General features: G+C 43.2%; 1 protein-coding gene across 1 annotated transcript; it reads left to right on the top strand.

Moving 5' to 3' along the window:
* The first annotated feature begins 64 nt into the window (after positions 1-64).
* Positions 65-19,295, top strand: LOC118935238 (uncharacterized). Its single transcript, XM_057486319.1, has 9 exons — positions 65-775; positions 12,722-12,811; positions 14,620-14,658; positions 15,365-15,408; positions 15,889-15,964; positions 16,150-16,296; positions 18,712-18,777; positions 18,920-18,956; positions 19,211-19,295. The coding sequence occupies exons 2-9, from the start codon at positions 12,779-12,781 to the stop codon at positions 19,285-19,287; spliced, it is 519 nt and encodes a 172-aa protein (XP_057342302.1). The 5' UTR covers positions 65-775; positions 12,722-12,778; the 3' UTR covers positions 19,288-19,295.
* Positions 19,296-20,705: the final 1,410 nt, after the last annotated feature.

Raw genomic sequence — 20,705 nt, 5'->3', positions numbered from 1 at the left:
CTGGCTGAAATTGAACGCCACGCCCCTAAACTCCAAGGGTGGGCGGGAGAATAGCTGTGGGGCCCGTTGATTGGCTGAGGGGAGAATATCGGCCCTCGGGGGCTGCGCATGCTCGTCTGCGAAACCCAAGCTCGGCCAGTGGGTGTCGTAACCGTCGCCCGGCGCTGCTGCCAGGGGGCGCTCGGGTGCCAAACTGGCCGCTGGGCTGCTGCGTGGCCTCCCTCCGGGTCCCCCTCTCGAGCTGCTGTGGGCGCGCAGGCCTCCAAGGGCGCAGCTTCCCGGGCGCGGGCCGCAAGCTGCGAGCCGCCGACCCTGAGGGACGGCTGAGGTAGACACTGGCGACTGGGCTGCCGTGGCTGGGGCCTTATGTGGCTTTTCCTCAGCAACATCTTTTTTCCCCGTCTATAAACCAGCTCTTCTGAAGCGCGGTGTACACGTCACAGCGCTTTAATGGCAGTTAGCTTCTTGGCGGGTCTCCACAGTCCGGGGAGGTAGGTTCTGTCCTCAGCCCCACTTTAGACACGGACGTTTTCATCCCTACCTCTGGATGCCCCTGAAAAGCGGCCCAGAGTTTTGGAGCTGAAAGGAACCTTAGATCGTCCGCTCTCCTGGCGTTTTCCTTCTGAGGTTATCTCTGAACACCAAGGGGAACCTGGACGGGGAAGGGAAAAAGAACAGCCAACAAACGGACCCGGCAGGCCGTGACTGGATACTTCACTTACTCTTCTTTATTCTCATAGGTCTGACAGGTACTGTTAGCGATCCCATTTTGCAGGTGAGGAAACGGAGGTGGTGCAGAATCCAGGTCACTTGCTATGCTGAATGGCCCCCCTAACTGACTCCTGCCTGGCGTTCACTGGTCTTTTCTGAAAGTGAGTGTTGAGGAAGGAGCAGAGGCCAGGGCTGAGCTCAGCTCTCGGACCCCAGCCAGCTGAGGAAGGGCCCTGCATCTAGCCAAGTCTGTCCAGGTTTAAAGGGTAACACATCAGATTTTTTCCCCTATATCTTTTAAAATGTATTTGTACATTTAAATGAGAGCATGTAACATACATAAATTATAAAGCATGATAGTAAAATGGAAGCTTTGGAACCTCAGTACCCACCTTAAAAAATTGTTATACAGTTAAAGTTTTTAGTTTAGTTTTGTTTTTTTGTTATCATTAATCTACAATTACATGAAGAACATTATGTTTACTAGGCTCCCCCCTTCACCAAGTCCCCACACACACCCCATTACAGTCACTGTCCATCAGCATAGTAAGATGCTGTAGAATCAGTACTTGTCTTCTCTGTGTTGCACAGCCCTCCCCATGACCCCCCCACATTATACATGCTAATCATAAGGCCCCCTTTCTTTTTCCCTCCTGCCCTTATCCCTCCCTTACCACCCATCCTCCCCAGTCCCTTTCTCTTTGGTAACTTTTAGTCCATTCTTGGGTTCTGTGATTCTGCTGCTGTTTTGTTCCTTCAGTTTTTCTTTGTTCTCATACTCCACATATGAGTGAAATCATTTGATACTTGTCTTTCTCCACCTGGCTTATTTCACTGAGCATAATACCCTCTAGCTCCATCCATGTTGTTGCAAATGGTAGGATTTGTTTTCTTCTTATGGCTGAATAATATTCCATTGTGTATATGCACCACATCTTCTTTATCCATTCATCTACTGATGGACACTTAGGTTGCTTCCATTTCTTGGCTATTGTACATAGTGCTGCGATAAACATAGGGGTGCATCTGTCTTTTTCAAACTGGGCTGCTGCATTCTTAGGGTAAATTCCTAGAAGTGGAATTCCTGGGTCAAACGGTATTTCTATTTTGAGCTTTTTGAGGGACCTTCATACTGCTTTCCACATTGGTTGAACTAATTTACATTCCCACCAGCAGTGTAGGAGGGTTCCCCTTTCTCCACAACCTCGCCAACATTTGTTGTTTGTCTTTTGGATGGTGGCGATGCTTACTGGTGCGAGGTGATATCTCATTGTGGTTTTAATTTGCATTTCTCTGATGACAAGCGATGTGGAGCATCTTTTCATGTGTCTGTTGGCCATCTGAATTTCTTCTTTGGAGAACTGTTCAGCTCCTCTGCCCATTTTTTAATTGGATTATTTGCTTTTTGTTTGTTGAGGTGCATGAGCCCTTTATATATTTTGGATGTCAACCCTTTATCAGATCTGTCGTTTATGAATATATTCTCCCATACTGTAGGGTACCTTTTTGTTCTATTGATGGTGTCCTTTGCTATACAGAAGCTTTTCAGCTTGATATAGTCCCACTTGTTCATTTTTGCTTTTGTTTCCCTTGCCCAGGGAGATATGTTCATGAAGAAGTCACTCACATTTATGTCCAAGAGATTTTTGCCTATGTTTTTTTAGAGATTTTTGCCTATGTTTCCTGACTTACATTCAGGTCTTTGATTCATTTCAAATTTACTTTTGTGTATGGGGTTAGACAGTGATCCAGTTTCATTCTCCTACATGTAGCTGTCCAGTTTTGCCAGCACCATCTGTTGAAGAGGCTGTCATTTCCCCATTGTATGTCCATGGCTCCTTTATCGTATATTAATTGACCATATATGTTTAGGTTAATGTCTGGAGTCTCTATTCTGTTCCACTGGTCTGTGGCTCTGTTCTTGAGCCAGTACCAAATTGTCTTGATTACTGTGGCTTTGTAGTAGAGCTTGAAGTTGGGGAACTGGGGAGCAAGATCCCCCGTACTTTATTCTTCCTTCTCAGGATTGCTTTGGCTATTCAGGGTCTTTGGTGTTTCCATATGAATTTTTGAACTATTTGTTCCAGTTCGTTGAAGAATGCTGTTGGTAATTTGATAGGGATTGCATCGAATCTGTATATTGCTTTGGGCAGGATGGCCATTTTGACTATATTAATTCTTCCTAGCCAGGAGCATGGAATGAGTTTCCATTTGTTAGTGACCTCCTTAATTTCTCTTCAGAGTGTCTTGTAGTTTTCAGGGTATAGGTCTTTCACTTCCTTGGTTAGGTTTATTCCTAGGTATTTTATTCTTTTTGATGCTATTGTGAATGGAATTGTTTTCCTGATTTCTCTTTCTATTAGTTCATTGTTAGTGTGTAGGAAAGCCACAGATATCTGTGTGTTAATTTTGTATCCTGCAACTTTGTTAAATTCCGATATTAGTTCTAGTAGTTTTGAAGTGGAGTCTTTAGGGTTTTTTATGTACAATATCATGTCATCTGCAAATAGTGACAGTTTGACTTCTTCTTTACCAATCTGGATTCCTTGTATTTCTTTGTTTTGTCTGATTGCCGTGGCCAGGACCTCCAGTACTATGTTGAATAACAGTCGGGAGAGTGGGCATCCCTGTCTAGTTCCCGATCTCAGAGGAAAAGCTTTCAGCTTCTCGCTGTTCAGTATAATGTTGGCTGTGGGTTTTTCATATATGGCCTTTATTATGTTGAGGTACTTGCCCTGTATACCCATATTGCTGAGAGTTTTTATCATGAATGGATGTTGAATTTTGTCAAATGCTTTTTCAGCATCTATGGAGATGATCATGTGGTTTTTGTCTTTCTTTTTGTTTATGTGGTGGATGATGTTGATGGATTTTCGAATGCTGTACTATCCTTGCATCCCTGGGATGAATCCCACTTGGTCATGTTGTATGATCCTCTTGATGTATTTTTTAATTCGGTTTGCTAATATTTTGTTGAGTATTTTTGCATCTACGTTCATCAGGGATATTGGTCTGTAGTTTTCTTTTTTGGTGGGGTCTTTGCCTGGTTTTGGTATTAAGGTGATGTTGGCGTCATAGTACGAATTTGGGAGTATTCCCTCCTCTTCTATTTTTTGGAAAACTTTAAGGAGAATGGGTATTATGTCATCTTTGTATGTCTGATAAACTTCTGAGGTAAATCCATCTGGCCTTGAGGTTTTGTTCTTGGGTAGTTTTTTGATTACTGCTTCAATTTCTTTGCTGGTAATTGGTCTGTTTAGATTTTCTATTTCTTTCTGGGTCAGTCTTGGAAGGTTGTATTTTTCTAGGAAGTTGTCTGTTTCTCCTAGGTTTTCCAGTTTGTTAGCATATAGGTTTTCATAGTATTCTCTAATAATTCTTTGTATTTCTGTGGGGTCTGTTGTGATTTTTCCTTTCTCGTTTCTGATTCTGTTGATGTGTGTTGATTCTCTTTTTCTCTTAATAAGTCTGGTTAGAGTCTTATCTATTTTGTTTATTTTCGCGAAGAACCAGCTCTTGGTTTCATTGATTTTTTCTATTGTTTTATTCTTCTCAATTTTATTTATTTCTTCTCTGATCTTTATTATGTCCCTCCTTCTGCTGACTTTAGGCCTAATTTGTTCTTCTTTTTCCAATTTCAATAATTGTGACGTTAGACTATTCATTTGGGTTTGTTCTTCCTTCTTTAAATATGCCTGGATTGCTATATACTTTCCTCTTAGAACTGCTTTCACTGCATCCCACAGAAGTTGGGGCTTTGTGCTGTTGTTGTCATTTGTTTCCATATATTGCTTGATCTCTATTTTAATTTGTTCATTGATCCATTGATTATTTTGGAGCATATTGTTAAGCCTCCATGTGTTTGTGAGCCTTTTTGCTTTCTTTGTTCAGTTTATTTCTAGTTTTATACCTTTGTGGTCTGAGAAATTGGTTGGTAAAATTTCAATCTTTTTGAATTTACTGATGCTCTTTTTGTGGCCTAGTATGTGGTCTATTCTGGAGAATGTTCCATGTGCACTTGAGAAGAATATGTATCCTGCTGCTTTTGGGTGTAGAGTTCTATAGATGTCCATTGGGTCCATCTGTTCTAGTGTATTGTTCAGTGCCTCTGTGTCCTCACTTATTTTCTGTCTGGTGGTCTGTCCTTTGGAGTCAGTGGTGTGTTGAAGTCTCCTAAAATGAATGCATTGCATTCTGTTTCCTCCTTTAATTCTGTTAGTATTTGTTTCACATATGTTGGTGCTCCTGTATTGGGTACATATATATTTATAATGGTTATATCCTCTTGTTTGACTGACCCCTTTATCATTATGTAGTGTCCTTCTTTATCTCTTGTTACTTTCTTTGTTTTGAAGTCTATTTTGTCTGATACTAGTATTGCAACACCTGCTTTTATCTCTCTGTTGTTTGCATGGAATATCTTTCTCCATCCCTTGACTTTTAATCTTGCATGTCTTTGGGTTTGAAGTGAGTCTCTTGTAAGCAGCATATAGATGGGTCTTGCTTTTTTATCCATTCTGTTACTCTGTGTCTTTTGATTGGTACATTCAGTCCATTTACATTTAGGGTGATTATTGAAAGATACGTACTTATTGCTATTGCAGACTTTAGATTCGTGGTTACCAAAGGTTTAAGGTTAGCTTCTTTACTATCTTACCGTCTAACTTAGCTCGCTTATTGAGCTATTATAAACACTGTCTGATGATTCTTTATTTCTCTCTCTTCTTGTTCCTCCTCCTCGATTCTTTACATGTTAGGTGTTTTATTTTGTGCTCTTTTGTGTTTCCTTTGACAGCTTTTGTGGGTAGTTGATTTTGTTTTTTGCCTTTAGTTAGTATTTGATTGGTCTGCTTTCTTTGCTGTGATTTTATTTTCTCTGGTGACATCTATTTAGCCTTAGGAGTACTTCCATCTAGAGCAGTCCCTCTAGAATACCCTGTAGAGGTGGTTTGTGGGAGGCAAATTCCCTCAACATTTGCTTGTCTGGGAATTGTTTAATCCCTCCTTCGTATTTAAAAGATAATCGTGCTGGATACAGTATTCTTGGTTCAAGGCCCTTCTGTTTCATTGCATTAAATATATCATGCCATTCTCTTCTCGCCTGTAAGGTTTCTGTTGAGAAGTGTGATGATAGCCTGATGGGTTTTCCTTTCTAGGTGACCTTTTTTCTCTCTCTGGCTGCCTTTAGTACTCTGTCCTTGTCCTTGATCTTTGCCATTTTAATTATTATGTGTCTTGGTGTTGTCCTCCTTGGGTCCCTTTTGTTGGAAGTTCTTTGTGCTTCCGTGGTATGAGCGACTATTTCCTCCCCCAGTTTGGGGAAGTTCTCAGCAATTATTTCTTCAAATACACTTTCTATTCCTTTTTCTCTCTCTTCTTCTGGTACCCCTATAATGTGGATATTGTTCCTTTTGGATTGGTCACACAGTTCTCTTAATATTCTTTAATTCCTGGAGATCCTTTTATCTCTCTCTGCATCAGCTTCTCTGCGTTTCTTTTCTCTGATTTCTATTCCATTTAACGGCCTCTTGCATCTCATCCATTCTGCTCTTAAGTCCTTCCAGAGATTGTTTTATTTCTGTATTCTCCCTCCCAACTGTATCTGTTAGCTCTTGCATATTTCTCTGCAACTCCATCAGCATGGTTATGACCTTTATTTTGAATTCTTTTTCAGGGAGATTGGTTAAATCTATCTCCCCAGATTCCCTGTCAGGGGATGTCTGGGTTATTCTGGTCTGTGTCAAATTCTTCTGCCTTTTCGTGGCAATAGAAGTAGTTGTGGGCAGTTGGTGCATGTGTCAGCTGGGAGAACAAAGTCTCTTCCCACTTGCTTGTCGCCTTCTTCTCCTGTGAGAACGGCAACCCCTAGCGACTTGTGCTGGGCAGCTGCCCGCCGACGGGCCCCTTGGGTCTGGCCCAGGCGGCTGCGGGGTGGGGGAGGGAGGCTCTGCGTGGTTGCTGTGGGCGTGGCCGGTCTCAGGCTGCTGCTCTGCTATGGTGGGGTATGCCGGAGGGGTAGCAGGTCGGAGGTTGTTTATTGTTGTGAGGAGCCTCAGAGCTGCACTGCTGCCCAGGAGGGTAGGGCACCTGGAGTTCCCCCTGATTCCCAGTTTCTGGGCTGAGTGTGCCGGGACAGTTTAGTCCAGCTGTGAGGCTCCTGTCCCTTTAAGACTTTCAAAAAGCACTCGCTTTTGTCCCAGGGTCACCGACTGTGGGGACCTGCTCACAGGTTTTACTGTTCCATTTTCCTAGTATCCAGCACTCCATGCGCTGTGTGTCTGCGCTCCCAGTGTGGATGAGTAGGGCTGGGTATTTAGCAGTCCTGGGCTCACTCTCTCTCCCCGCTCCGACTCCTCTCCTTCCGCTGGGGAGCTGGGGTGAGGGGGCGCCCTTGGGTCCCACCGGATCACGGCTTGTATCTTACCCCCTGAGGCGCTGGGTTATCGCAGGTATAGATGTAGCCTGGCTGTTGTACTGTATCTTCTGGTCTCTCTTTTAGGTATAGTTGTATTTGTTGTATTTCCAGATATATATATGGTTTTGGGAGGAGATTTCCGCTGCCCTACTCACGCCGCCATCTTGGCTCCTCCCCTCCAACATATGTTATTATTTTTAAAGAGACTTCCAACCTCCAAAAAAGTGGTTGCACCATTTAATACTCCCATTAGCAGTGGTTGAATGTTGGTTATTCCTCTTCTCATCAGTGTATGGTCAGTTTTTTAAATTTGAGATGAGCTAATAGGTGTGCAGTCATATCTTCTTATGGTTTTAATTTGCATTTCTCTAATGACCAAAGATATTGAGAGAATTTTCATTTGCTTATTTGCCATCTGTCTTGCCTGAGGATTTCAGCCCTGGGCAAGTTCATTATGGATTTGATGAGACTGAGAAATAACAATGGAATGTTCTTGGGAAAGAAGGGTTTATACCTGGCTTCATTCGCACTGTGATAGGTTGAGGACTAGAATCATGCCTGCATCAGCAGTCTGCACGTCTGTAATCCACATCCATCTCTGCCTACAATGGAGCTTTTAGTGATTCAGTCAATAATAGCTCATTGCCAATGGGTGTGGAAGCATTAGCCTAGCAGTAGGCCCATTACATCATGAAGTAGTTTAGGGTCAGGTGAGGATTCCGGCCATAGGAACTTCTATTTTCCCCACACCATCTGTTTATCTTCTTTGGTGAAGTATCTGTTCAAACCTTTTGCCCATTTGAAGAATTATTTGTGTGTTTTATTATTGAGTTTTGAGAGTTATTTATAAATTCTAGACAAATTTGTTTATTTATTTAGTTAGATACATAATTCACAAATATTTCCTCCTAGTCCATGGCTAGTCTTTTTGTTCTCTTAACAGTGTCTTTAGAAAAGCATATTTTAATTTTAGTGAAGTTCAGTTATCACTTTTATTCTGTTATGCATCATGATTTGGGTGTTATATTGATAAATCTTTGCCTAATCCATGAATACAAAGACTTTCATGTTTTTCTTCTACAACTTTTACAGTTGTGGGTTTTAGATTTAGGTCTGTGATCAATTTTGATTAATTTTTGTATATGGAGGAAGATATGAATTGAAGTCCATTTTTCCCCATATGATTATCTAATTGTTCCAGGACCATTCACTGAAAAGATTATATTTCCTTCACTGAATTGCCCTTATCAATTGACAATATATAGGTTTGTATCTAGACTCTATTCTGTTCCATCTATCTTGACATCAACAATCTTATACCATCTCGATTACTATCCAACTTTGTTTGTTTCAAAATTGTTTGTCTTTTCTCAGTCCTTGGCATTTCCATATGAACTTTAGATATAGCGTATCAATTTCAGTAACCAAAAATGTTTGCTGGAATTTGTATTACAAATTTATTTTGGTGTTCTTCAATTTCTCTCAACAGTGTTTTATAGTTTTTAGTGTATGGCTCTTGCACACATCTTTTGTTAGACTTTTCCCTGAACATTTCTTTTTTTTTAACATACACATATCTTTATATTCACTTTTTTTATTAAGGTATCATTGATATACATACACTCTTATGAAGGTTTCACATGAAAAAACAATGTGGTCACTACATTCACCCATGTTATCATGTCTCCCCCATACCCCATTGCAGTCACTGCCCAACAGTATAGTAAGATGCCACAGAGTCACTATTTGCCTTCTCTGTGCTACTCAGTCTTCCCCATGATCCCCCCGACACCATGTGTGCCAATCATAATACCCCTCAATCCCCTTCTCCCTCTCTCCCCACCCACCCTCCCCCATCCCTCCCCTTTGGTAACTGCTAGTCCCTTCTTGGAGTCTGTGAGTCTGTGAGTCTGTTGCTGTTTTGTTCCTTCAGTTTTGCTTCATTGTTATACTCCACAAATGAGATAAATCATTTGGTACTTGTCTTTCTTTCTCTGCCTGACTTAGTTCACTGAGCATAATACCCTCTAGCTCCATCCATATTGTTGCAAATGGTAGGATTTGTTTTCTTCTTATGGCTGAATAGTATTCCATTGTGTATATATACCACATCTTCATCCATTCAACTACTGATGGACACTTAGGTTGCTTCCATATCTTAGCTATTGTAAATAATGCTGTGATAAACATAGGGGTGCATCTGTCTTTGAATCTGAGAAGTTGTTTTCTTTGGGTGAATTCCTAGGAGTGGAATTCCCGGTGAACATTACATATTTTTAGGCTATTATAAATGGTATTTTAAGAAATTTCAATTTCCAATTGCTCATCACTATGATATAGAAATTTAATGGATTTTTAATGCACTTTATTTTTTAGAGCAGTTTTAGTTTCACAGCCAATAAAATTGATTTTCATATATTGATCTTGTATCTTCAACCTTGCTAAAACCCTAGTAGTTTTTTGGATGATCCCATAAGATTTTATATACAATCATATAGTCTACAAAACGAAGACAGCTTTACTTCTTCCTTTACAATCTGGTTGCCTTTTACTTCTCTTTTTATTTATTTGTTTGTTTGTTTATATTTTAAGCTTTATAGATAATTGAAAGGATTGATCATCTTTTAATGGCCAATTGTGATAATCAAATTTGGAAAACATTAATCAATGAGCAACCTCATGATCTATGTAGGTGAAAGTCTTTTATCTTATTTGCAATTTGCAGAAGAAATTATAGAGACAATGTTACAGCTCTTATGAAATGAACACAAATAGTATTATAAATGATATACAGTATTATAAATTATGTAAAGGGTTAAATTATTGCAATAATGAGGCTCAACCTCTGCAAAGCTGTTACTCAAAGTACACAGTTTGACTTGGGGGGTGATTGGCAATGGCAATAAATCAAATTTTCAAATGTTAGGTTGATTATTGGACTAGATTAGGAATGGGAAAGGAAGTCTGATGTCAGGGTTTTTCATTGATATCATCACTCCATTCAGAAGTGTGGTAGGTTTACTGATCGTGGCAAGGGCAATTATTTCTCATTCTTGACTTAGTTCACTGTCTAAAACTTCCAGTACAATGTTGCATGGAAGTGATAACGGCAGACATCCTTGCCTTATTCCTGAACTTAGGGGGAAAGCACTCAGTATTTTACTACTGAGTATATTGTTAGTTCTAGGCTTTTCATAGATTCCCTCATCAGTTCGGGGATATTCCCAACTACTTCTAGTTTGCTGGGAGTTTTTTTTCAGGAACAGATATTGATTTTGTCAAAAAAATTTTAATGTATCTATTGAGATAATCATATGATTTTTCTTCTTTAGCCTGCTAATGTGGTGAATAGTATTGATTGATTTTTGAATGATGAACCAACCTTGCTTGCATTCCTGAAGGTAAACTCCTTTGGTAATGTTGTTACCTTTTTATATGTTAAACTCCTTTTTATATGTTGTTGGTTTCAAGTTGATAAGATTTTGTTAATATTTGCATCTTTGTTCATGAGGGATGTTGTTATGTAATTTTCTTTGTCATCTTTGTCTGGTTTTAATATTAGATAGTGCTGCCCTCATAGAAATTTCCTCCTCTTTTTTTGTAAGAGTTTGTGTAGAATTGGTATTATTTCTTCCTTAAAATCTTGGTAGAAGTCACTAGTGAAGCCATGTGGACCTGGAGTTTTGTGGGACGATTAAGTAAATTCAATGTCTTTAATTTATATATAGGATTATTCAGATTATGTTTCTTGTGTGAACTTTGGTACTTCATGTTTTTAAAAATATTTTGTCCATTTCCTCTATATTGTCAAATTTATTGGCATAACACTGTTCATAATATTCCCTTATTATCATTCTAGTAGGTATAGAATCTGCATCAGGATTACCTTTATCTTTTTTTAAAATTATTTTAATTTTGCTATCATTAATGTACAATTACGTGAACAACTTTATGGTTACTAGACTCCCCCTATTATCAAGTCCCCACCACATACCCCATTACAGTCACTGTCCATCAGCTATAGAATCACTATTTGTCTTCTCTGTGTTGTACAGCCCTCCCCATGTCCCCCACTGACTACATTATATCTACTAATCGTAATGAGCCTTTTCCCCCTTATCCCTCCCTTCCCACCCATCCTCCCCAATCTCTTTCCCTTTGGTGACTGTTAGTCCATTCTTGGGTTCTGTGAGTCTGCTGCTGTTTTGTTCCTTCAGTTTTTGCTTTGTTCTTATGCTCCACAAATGAGTGAAATCACTTGATCCTTGTCTTTCTCTGCCTGGCTTATTTCACTGAGCATAATACCCTCTAGCTCCATCCATGTTGTTGCAAATGGTAGGATTTGTTTTCTTCTTATGACTGAATAATATTCCATTGTGTATATGTACCACATCTTCTTTATCCATTCATCTACTGATGGACACTTAGGTTGCTTCCATTTCTTGGTATTGTAAATAGTGCTGCAATAAACATAAGGGTGCATATGTCTTTTTCAAACTGGGCTCCCACATTCTTAGGGTAAATTCCTAGGAGTGGAATTCCTGGGTCAAAGGGTATTTCTATTTTGAGTTTTTTGAGGAACCTCCATACTGCTTTCCACAATGGTTGAACTAATTTACATTCCCACCAGCAGTGTAGGAGGGTTCCCCTTTCTCCACATCCTCACCAACATTTGTTGTTGTACCTTTTTCATTCTTGATACTGATCATTTGTATTATACTTATGTTTTTCCTGATCTAAGGGGTTAGACATTTTCTTGATTTCATAAAATAAACTTTTGGTTTTATTGATTTTTTCTATTGTTTTTCTGTTTTCTATTTCATTTATTTCCACTCTGATCTTTGTTGTTTAAATTATTGTGCTTACTTTAGGTTTTATTTACTCTTTCATTTCTATTTTCTTAAAGTAGAAACTGAGGTCATAGATTTGAGATATTTCTTATTTTCTAATAAAGGTGTTTTAGCGCTATAAGTTACTATGTACTTCATTAGCTGCATCCCACAAATTTTGATAATTTTTCATTTTCATTCAGTTCAAAATACTTTCTAACTGTCCTTTTGAATTTTTTCACCCATGTGTTATTAAAAGGTGTGATGTGTAGTTTCCAAATATATGGGGATTTTCCTGGGATCTTTCTGTTACCAGCATCTAAGCTGGTCAAAGAACATACTTTAAATTACTTTAATCTTTTAAATTTATTGAGGAGCATTATGGTTGAAAACATGGTCTGTCTAGGTGACTATTTCGTGTGTATGTGAAACTAAGGCATTCCTCAGTTTTAACCATCTATAGTTTTGTAATTATTATTTAGTTACATTTATAGTAATTTAGGGATAGTAAAAGTTATTGTCTTGAATCAGAAGATACCTTTTTGATGTCGTCAAGCTGCTCAAGGGCAAGCTGTGTCCTTTTTACCTTCCTATGCCCACAGCATTATTCCTGGCGCTAAAAGGAAGCTCAGCAGACACTGGTTGAATGAATGGATAACACTTAAAAAAGGTCAGGCTATGTTCTTGCTTATGATTCAGAAAATATTCTTATTGTATTTTGTGGCAAGACTGTCTTACACACCTTTGTGTCTTTGTGTCCCTGCAGGACTTTGCCCAGAGCTCAACATATTGTAAACAGCATTAATGGCATTGAGTGAAGCTGATGAGATACCAACAAAAGTGCTGCTTCTTACGGGTGGGTATTTAAAGTCACCCTGAGGCAACTGGCAAATTGCTCCAACCAAGGTTGGAGAGGTTGTCCCATATAAAGCCCCTAAAACGTGATGTCACACATAGACACTACTCTCCGTGCAAAAGGGAGGGGCCGTGTGCAGGGCTCGCAGACTTAGCTGGGCTTCAGTGCCCTTCCCGGTCTTGCTTCTGGAGCCTGAGGGGAGATGAATAGGCTATATGGACACTAATATGGTCAAATGATTCTCTGCAAATCGCTAACATCTTTAAGGTTGGTGGATTTGGTAATAAGCACGTTTGAAAGGCTGCCCTCAAACTATCCAAGCAGGTGATAATTGTCTTCATGACTCCTGGCCCACCCTTTCTGTATCCCTTCTCACTGGGCATTCCTCTTCTCCCTTCTTCTGCCTGTTAGGGCTCATTTTCTCTCCATTCTTCCTCTAGACCTATTAGAAAAAGCCTGGTAACTTCACTCATACAAAATTATAAATGGCAGAAACTTACTGTTGAATACATTGCTAGCAGTATTCTCAGAGAAGGTGGTGCAAGGAGAAGGGAGGTGCTGTAGTGCCCTGCAGAGGAGAGATGAAGTAAGCCAAGGCCTGAAAGGCCCATTGGGTCTGGTGGCAAGGAGCCTACTGGTGACCTTGGTGAGAGAGGTCAGAGGTTTATGGGACAGAAACAGATTGAAGTGGGCTGTGGAGTGAGGGAGAGGGGGAACGGGGTGGAGACACCCACTGGAGCTGTCTCAAGGGGACTAGTGTGAAGGACGGGAGACAGGACAGTAGCTGGAGGAGGAATATGTTTTCACGAGGGAGGGCCTTTCTTAAATGGAAGAGATGACTGATGGGTTTAAATGCTGGTGGGAAAGAACTAGGAAGGAAGGAAAGGCTGAATATACAAGTGAGAGAGGGGACCCCCCCTGCAAAACACCCAGGTTGTGAAAGACCAGATGGAATGGAATACGGGGCGGGGGGTGGGGGGCAGCCCGGAGAGGGAGGGCAGCCTCCTCCCCTGAAGGGGAAAAGGCCCGTGAGAAGCAGAGACTGGGTGGGTTTGGTGGCGGAAAGTCTAGGCAACTCCCATTTGATGGTGCCTCTGCTGAAAGGAAGGCCGAGGTGGGGTTGGAGCTTTAGAGACCTTCTGAACTAGTCCCTTTGGAGAATGGGGCTGACTTGAGGAATGGAGAGTCACCAGGCCAGCCAGGGGTCCAGGTCCCGTTGGAGACCTTAACTTTACAATTGTGTTGGTTTGTATGGAATCTGACACTGATGGTGGGATTTCAGATGGAGGGTGTTTTGAGACAGTGAGGGAATCTCTCCTGGTACTCCCAAAATTATTCCCAAAACGCTGCACAACACAGAAAATACTTAAAGTGTTGGTAGTTTGTAATCATTATCATTTACTATTATAATTAGCCACCTCTACCTGGGGTTATTTCACACCAAATGTTCAGCAGAGCTATACTGTTCTTAATTCTAACCCACCCACCCCTCTTTTCCCATCCCAATTCCCTGGGACATACCTTTTCAGCTCTTAGGGCATTGAAACTAGCTTTTGTTTGGGACTCTGAGGTCTTGGGAGAAATTCCTGGGTGTTTTCCAAGCTCCTGGTACTAGCCTCCTCCATCCTGAGTTTGGCCTCCAGCTCTAACGAGAAGGCCATTCCCTGGCTGAGCCCTGTGGATGGAGGTCCTTGCCATTCCTTCAACTGCCTTTGGCCTATTGTAATCCCTGCAAGCCATGGGGTCAAGGAACATTAGGATACCAGGCCTATGTGATACATTGACTGTTGCCTGTCTTTTCTTCTTAGACAGAAAATGGCATTTGGTCTATGCTGCCAGAGAGAGAGGTAAAGTTTAGGTGGGCCCTGTTATCATACCCCAAATGACAAGGAATGGCGAACCCCACTTGGGCCTAAGAGGAAGGGAAAACAGAAATCTCCATTCCCCTTTCCCTGACTGTTGTAGTATTTCTAGGGTTCAGAGTTGGGATAGAGAGCCTGGTCCTGTCATGTGGGACATTCCTCTCTGTGTGTATGTGTGCGTACGTATGTTTAGGCAGGGAGGGGGCAACCATCCTGACGGTGCTGAGATACTCTGCTTGTCCCGAGGAAGGGGAAGAAGAGGATGGGCCATAGGGTCCGTCAGTCCAGAGTAGGGAGGGCTTTGCAGGGTTTTGGGGAGAAGATCTAATCCAGCACTGAATGAGCAGCTATGACTGCTCAGCCAAGGTCGGGTCCCTGCCTTCTGGCAGGTGAGGCAAGATGGACCCATGTAAACAAGTGAGAAAGGAAAACGGAAGAGAGGGGCCAGGGATTCTTGTGTGCTACTTGCTCCAAGTCTGGCTTTCAACATAGGCAGATACACAGAGTTGTGCCTGCCACCCAGCAGGGAGCCCAGGCTGAGGCTTTAGAGCTGACAGTTTTATTCATCCACAAATGTTGACTGGACACGTCCTGGTGGAGTAGGTCCTGGCACTGGGGCTGGGGAGGAAAGCCGGTGCTTCCTGGCAAGGGCACAAGACAGCCCAGCCTCAAAGCTCTACTTCCCTCCCAGGCTCTACAAGCCCCTGTACGTAGAACAAGTCTTCAATTTTGCAGGTAAGGGGCTGGGTACCGGGGTGAGCTGGGAATGACAGCAGGAACCCAGGAAACTGGTTTTCAGTTTCCGTCAGGGCTACCCCAGTCTCCAGATACCCCCTGGGCTCCCAGAGGCCCCCTCCCAAAGCTAGTCAGCTTCCCAGGGGATGGCCACACTGCCCTTTCTTTGTCCCTTTCTTTCCTCTGTTCCTTCATAGTAAAACTGGAATTTGAATCCATGTTTAACTATAGAACCCATGCTTCCCCCCAAAAAAACCCACACAACCTAACACTGTCCTACAGAAGTGATCTTCAAAATTTTGCTTGCAAACCTTTTGAAAAACTATATATCCCTCCACATTGTAAGTTAATACCTAACATCTTTCATCACAAGTTTAAGTGGATATGATTTCTGATATACTGTAAATATTGACATTTAAAAGTAATTCCACTACTCTTTTACATTTTTAAACTAGCCTTTCTTCCTTCTCCTACCTGCAGGAGTATATACTGCTATTTTCAGGGGTCTGTGTGGAAAACAGCCCCTGAGAATGAGATTGCTGGAGAATCATCACAGGTAGGGGCTTTCACTGAGACCTAGAGACTGGGAGGGTCTCACTGTAGCCTGAATATGGATCATACTACTTGACCTCAGACGATCAACCATGTGTGTGGGGGGGAGGCAGGGGTGGGGGTGTAGGGGCGGGGGGTTGCTGCACACAAATGTGATGGCTCTGGAGAAATTCCCTGTGTTTCTGTCAGTGTCAAAACAGATGCCCCACCCCTCGTGTTGGCTGTATGGTCACCGTGGTGCTCTGTGGCAGTGGCCTAGACCAACCAAAAGGAACAGATGACCCCAAATGCACGAGTAGCCCTAGAATGTGGTTCAGCGCTCCTGTGAGTGAGGTGGTAAGCAAGACACCTGCTGGGGACTGCACACCCTCCTGGATGTCCCAGATCCAAGGACCTATGGCAGCAGCCCCTCCTCCCAGCCCCAGGTCACGATTCCACAAACGGATGCTGGATGCCCACTGAGGGCCACTTGCTGGATTAGGTGCTGCCCATCTGTTGTCATTTAAACCTCATGGGAACCAGGAGCTCCCACTTTATAGATGGGGAAAGTCAGGCTCCCAGAGGGACAGTGACTAGACACAGACCACCCAAGGTGACAGGACAGAACTGCATACCTGGTCTCTGGAGCCTTCCTGATCTGCATTCAATGCTGTTGGGAAGAGGGGATTTCCATGTGCTGCACTGTTAGGGGCTGATACCTTGGACATCAGTGAGTCCAACTTTATTCCTTTCTTTGTTTTCTTTTAAAGTAATCAAATTTCAAATTTAAAATGTCTTATCATCATCAAAGATAAGCATGTAGTTTGATGAGTCAAAGTTTTAAGGCCTGAAACAAAAAACAGCTGCCATTTGCCCCACCCCTTCTCACCCAGGGTTCTCACAGGGTGGGAATCTCCAGTTCCCAGTCTTTGCAGCTGTACCCTGGATTTTGCCTCCATGTTTCTAAATAGAAAGCTTATCCTGCTCTGTCTTGATCTTTCAAATTTAAACATTAGCCAATGAATTCCTACAATGGAAGACGAGGATTTAGCTCTTGTAAGAACCCCACATCTACTGCCTCCTGCAGCACTGGCTTCACGCCCTCCAGCCTTGCAGTGTAGTTACATTCTGGTTTGGGGCCTTACTAAATTCTTTATTCTGAATGATGACATCTTCAATGTTTAAATTTCTTAAATATCGTATTTGCTTCTTTGCTGATTTTTACATAATTCTGGCTCTTAATTCCCCCTCCCTAACAGTAGGCTCTTTTTATTCATTTCTTTAAATTGAGGTATAATTTATATAGAGTAAAATCTGTCTGTTTTAACATAGTTCTGCCAAATGCAGACAATTGTGTAACTGCTCCCACAACAAAGATACCGAACGGCTCCATCACTTCAGAAAATCCCCTCCTCCTCACTCGTACTCTCCCTTCCCCACTTCCAGCGGACATGTTCTCCGTTCTGTACGTTCGCCTTTGCAGACTGCCGTACACGGAAGAACCCGGCATGTAGCCGTTTGAGGTGGTTTCTGTCACTTAGCGCACTGCATTTGAGATCCATCCAGTTGTGTGTGTGTGGCAACATTTCTTTCTTATTGCTGAGCTGTCCATAGTATTCCTAAAACAGCCTTTTTTCTTTGTACCTCTAGAAGTTTTTAGGTTTTCTTTGTGCTCAGTGTTCTAAAATTTATTGATGACTGATAAAATATAGGGTGGGTTGCCTTCATTCAGTGCCCTGGTCACTTGATAATTCCTTCTCTTCTGGAAACTCATGTCCCTCATTTTTTGGAAACTGCCTTGATAAAAAGGAATGTATTTATTTGGTGTCTCTCCCTGCAAACCCAGCCTCTTGCCTCTGTTCCCTCTTGCAGAAAGATCTATGATTTATCTGTTGGAGCTCCTGAACTCTCCTCTCTGTTCTTTCTGGGAAATATGCTTTCCAATTTTCCTTCTACTCTTTCATTGTATTTTTAACTCCCATTATCATATCATATTTTTATTTTTAAAGAATTAGAGGTTTGATGTTTTGAGAGAAATCTTCTGCATCCGTGGATGTTTTGTTGCCCTTGTCTAGCTTGGATTAATACTTAGTCTATAGGCACACACCTGATCATCTACATTTGCTCTCTTACAGCACTAAACTATGTTTTCTACCTTTATCTTGCATCTACCTACCACTTCAGCATTTTATTTTAAAAAATAATAATAATAATAAGGGAGAAATGTGGGATTCACATATAAATCAAGTATAAAAATCAAACGAATGTTCATATTTGACCTGATTGTTTATAGTTCATGATGCGTGATCAAAACCGAAAGTTTCTGTGATGACTGCCCTTGCACTGTTCACCATGTAAGAACTTATTCACTATGTAAGAACTTGTTCACCATGTAAGAACTTGTTCGTTATGCTTCAGAAGATTGGAGACTGTTGAGAATTAGGCTTGGGGTTGATTAATGATTGTGCATTGAGTCCCCTGTACAGAATTTTATTGTTGTTAACAACCATTTGATCAATAAATATGAGAGATGCCCTCTCAAAACAAAAAAAAAAGAATTAGAGGTTTGAACATTTCTGTTTTAGAGCCTATTCTTGTTCTATGAATGCAAAATTTCATCTTCCTAAAGACATCCATTGCTGTTTGTTTAAAGTTTTCACTGAATCCCTGGTAGTCTTCAGGTGTCTGTGCGCTGGCGCTGACAGTGGCTGCTGAGCTCTCGGTTGTCACCTCAGCCTCTTTTCACTCCTCCTTTTTCTCTTTATCATGCAGTTCAGAGGGGAGACCCGAAGGCCAGTGTGGGGGCTCATGGATAAATGCTACCCTGTGACCACTCAGGTGGGTAAGGGCTGGGGATGCCCCTTCCCCTGGAGTGGGCTCAGCTGTCCTGGGCACCCTTGGTAAACACAGGGACAAGACAAGCCAGATGTCAAGGGCTCCCAGCCACTCCCAGCCGTGTCACACCTGTTTCCCTCTGTAGAGACTCAGAGTCGAGTGGGAGCAAACAAACCTCCGAGGTGAGTGAGGCTTACCTTACTGGAACTGGGGGTGGGCTTTCTCCTCTCAGGTGCCCCAGCTCCAGAGGGAGTCCCAGGGAGAGCAGGGCCCCTTCCAGGGTCTCACAGCTTTGCCGGAGCTGTAGCTGAGAAGGGAAGGAATTGCCTGGAAAAGCAAAGAGCCATGCACACTCTGTGTGCGGAGGACAGGGGGAGGGTTGAGGCATTCTGAGGGCCTTTCTGCCCATATTCTGTCCTCTTGTCTCTCCCTGCAGGCCATGACCCCCAAGGCAACAAGAGGACCAAATGCCGCTGCCCACAAGGAGGAGATTGGCATCTTGTCTCAGGATGAGGGGGAGGTGAGATCCCCAGAGGAGGAAGCAGCCAGTCCCACTCCTGCTGGGAAGGAGGTGGCTGAGGAGGAGGGGGTGGCAGGGCATGGAAGGGAAGGAAGCCTAGCCCCTCCACTGGGACATCTCCTGCCTAAGTCCCTCTGAGAAGCCCCACAGCACTGCAGTGGGGTGGGGGGTCATGGAGAAGGCAGATATGGTGTGAGCAGGTGGTGTGAATCCTGGCTCCCCTGTCTTGTGAGGTGAAGCCTTCATTTCCCTATCATGTAGTCCCAGCCAAACACCATGCCCCTCCTTTCTTCCCAGGAAAATAAAAAGGTCCCAAAGAAGAGACCTGTATAACCCTCAGGTAAGCCAGTGGAGCCCACACTGCTGCAGGAGGACTGCATCCCCCAGTTCTGGGTGACCCCACAGAGGGCACGGGTGGCCCAGTGCTTCTCAGACCCTCATGGCCTGGAGAGGGGTGGGCAGGAGACCAGGTAGCCAGATGCTCTGACCTTTCTGCCAGTCATCTGATCTTCCTGGGCTCTTTCTAGTGCTGCACAGCTGCCTGTCATCCGAGGGTTCCCCGGCCCTGGGGAAAGGTCCTCCCAGCAGGGGACCCACAGGCATGCCTGTCTGTGCTTCCTAGAAGCCTCTGAGGCGGACAGCAAGGAGGAAAGCCCTGGGGGCTGGGTCCCCCAGCTGCTGAGGAGGCCCTGGCCGGGCTGGTCCCCAGCCCTTGACATCCCCAAGACTCAGAGCCAGGAATGAGACAGTGTCCAGTAAACTCAGTTCTGAGCTGCTGCTTCTGAAGATCCAGCTGCCTCCTTTCAGGGCCTCACATGTTCCCAGACCCAAGGTAGCCCGTCCACACACCCTGTTCCAGTGGGCTGCAGGAACACCACCTCTTAGCACCAAGCCCAGACTGGCAGTGGGTACTGACTCAGTGCCGAGGGACAGACCTAGTTCCCTGAATGCTGGGGGATGGGGAGCTCCCTGTCATGACGGCTTGTAGAAGATGCTGGGGACCCACATCAAGGATGCAGTTGGGTGGGGGTCTCTGGTGAAGAGTCAGAGTGGGGTGTGCCCTGAGAGTCTGTGGTCCCGAAGCTGTGACCAAAATGCACCAGGGGGCTGTGCCCAAGACTCAGCTAACGAAACTGTCATTAGGATCCCTGGGATGTAGTTCAAGTGCTCAGTCCTGAACCAGCCACTGTCGGGGGGAGGGGGGGAGGGGGCACAGGTGGAGGACCAGAGTCCTTGCACTTGGCCAAAGCTCCACACTCACAAGGTCACAGCCCCACAAGTCACAGCACAAAGACCCAGTGGCCAACTGATGTACTCATCTCATTGTCAGAAGGAGAAACAAAAGCCTGGGGCAGAGGGACAGGCCCAGGTCACAGAGTGTCATGTCAAAGCAAAGATGAAAACCATGCTG

This window comes from Manis pentadactyla, chromosome 10 (assembly GCF_030020395.1).
Source record: "Manis pentadactyla isolate mManPen7 chromosome 10, mManPen7.hap1, whole genome shotgun sequence".
Classification (NCBI taxonomy): domain Eukaryota; kingdom Metazoa; phylum Chordata; class Mammalia; order Pholidota; family Manidae; genus Manis; species Manis pentadactyla.
Note: the sequence above shows the minus strand (reverse complement) of the source record. Positions and strands in the feature narration are given on the sequence as shown.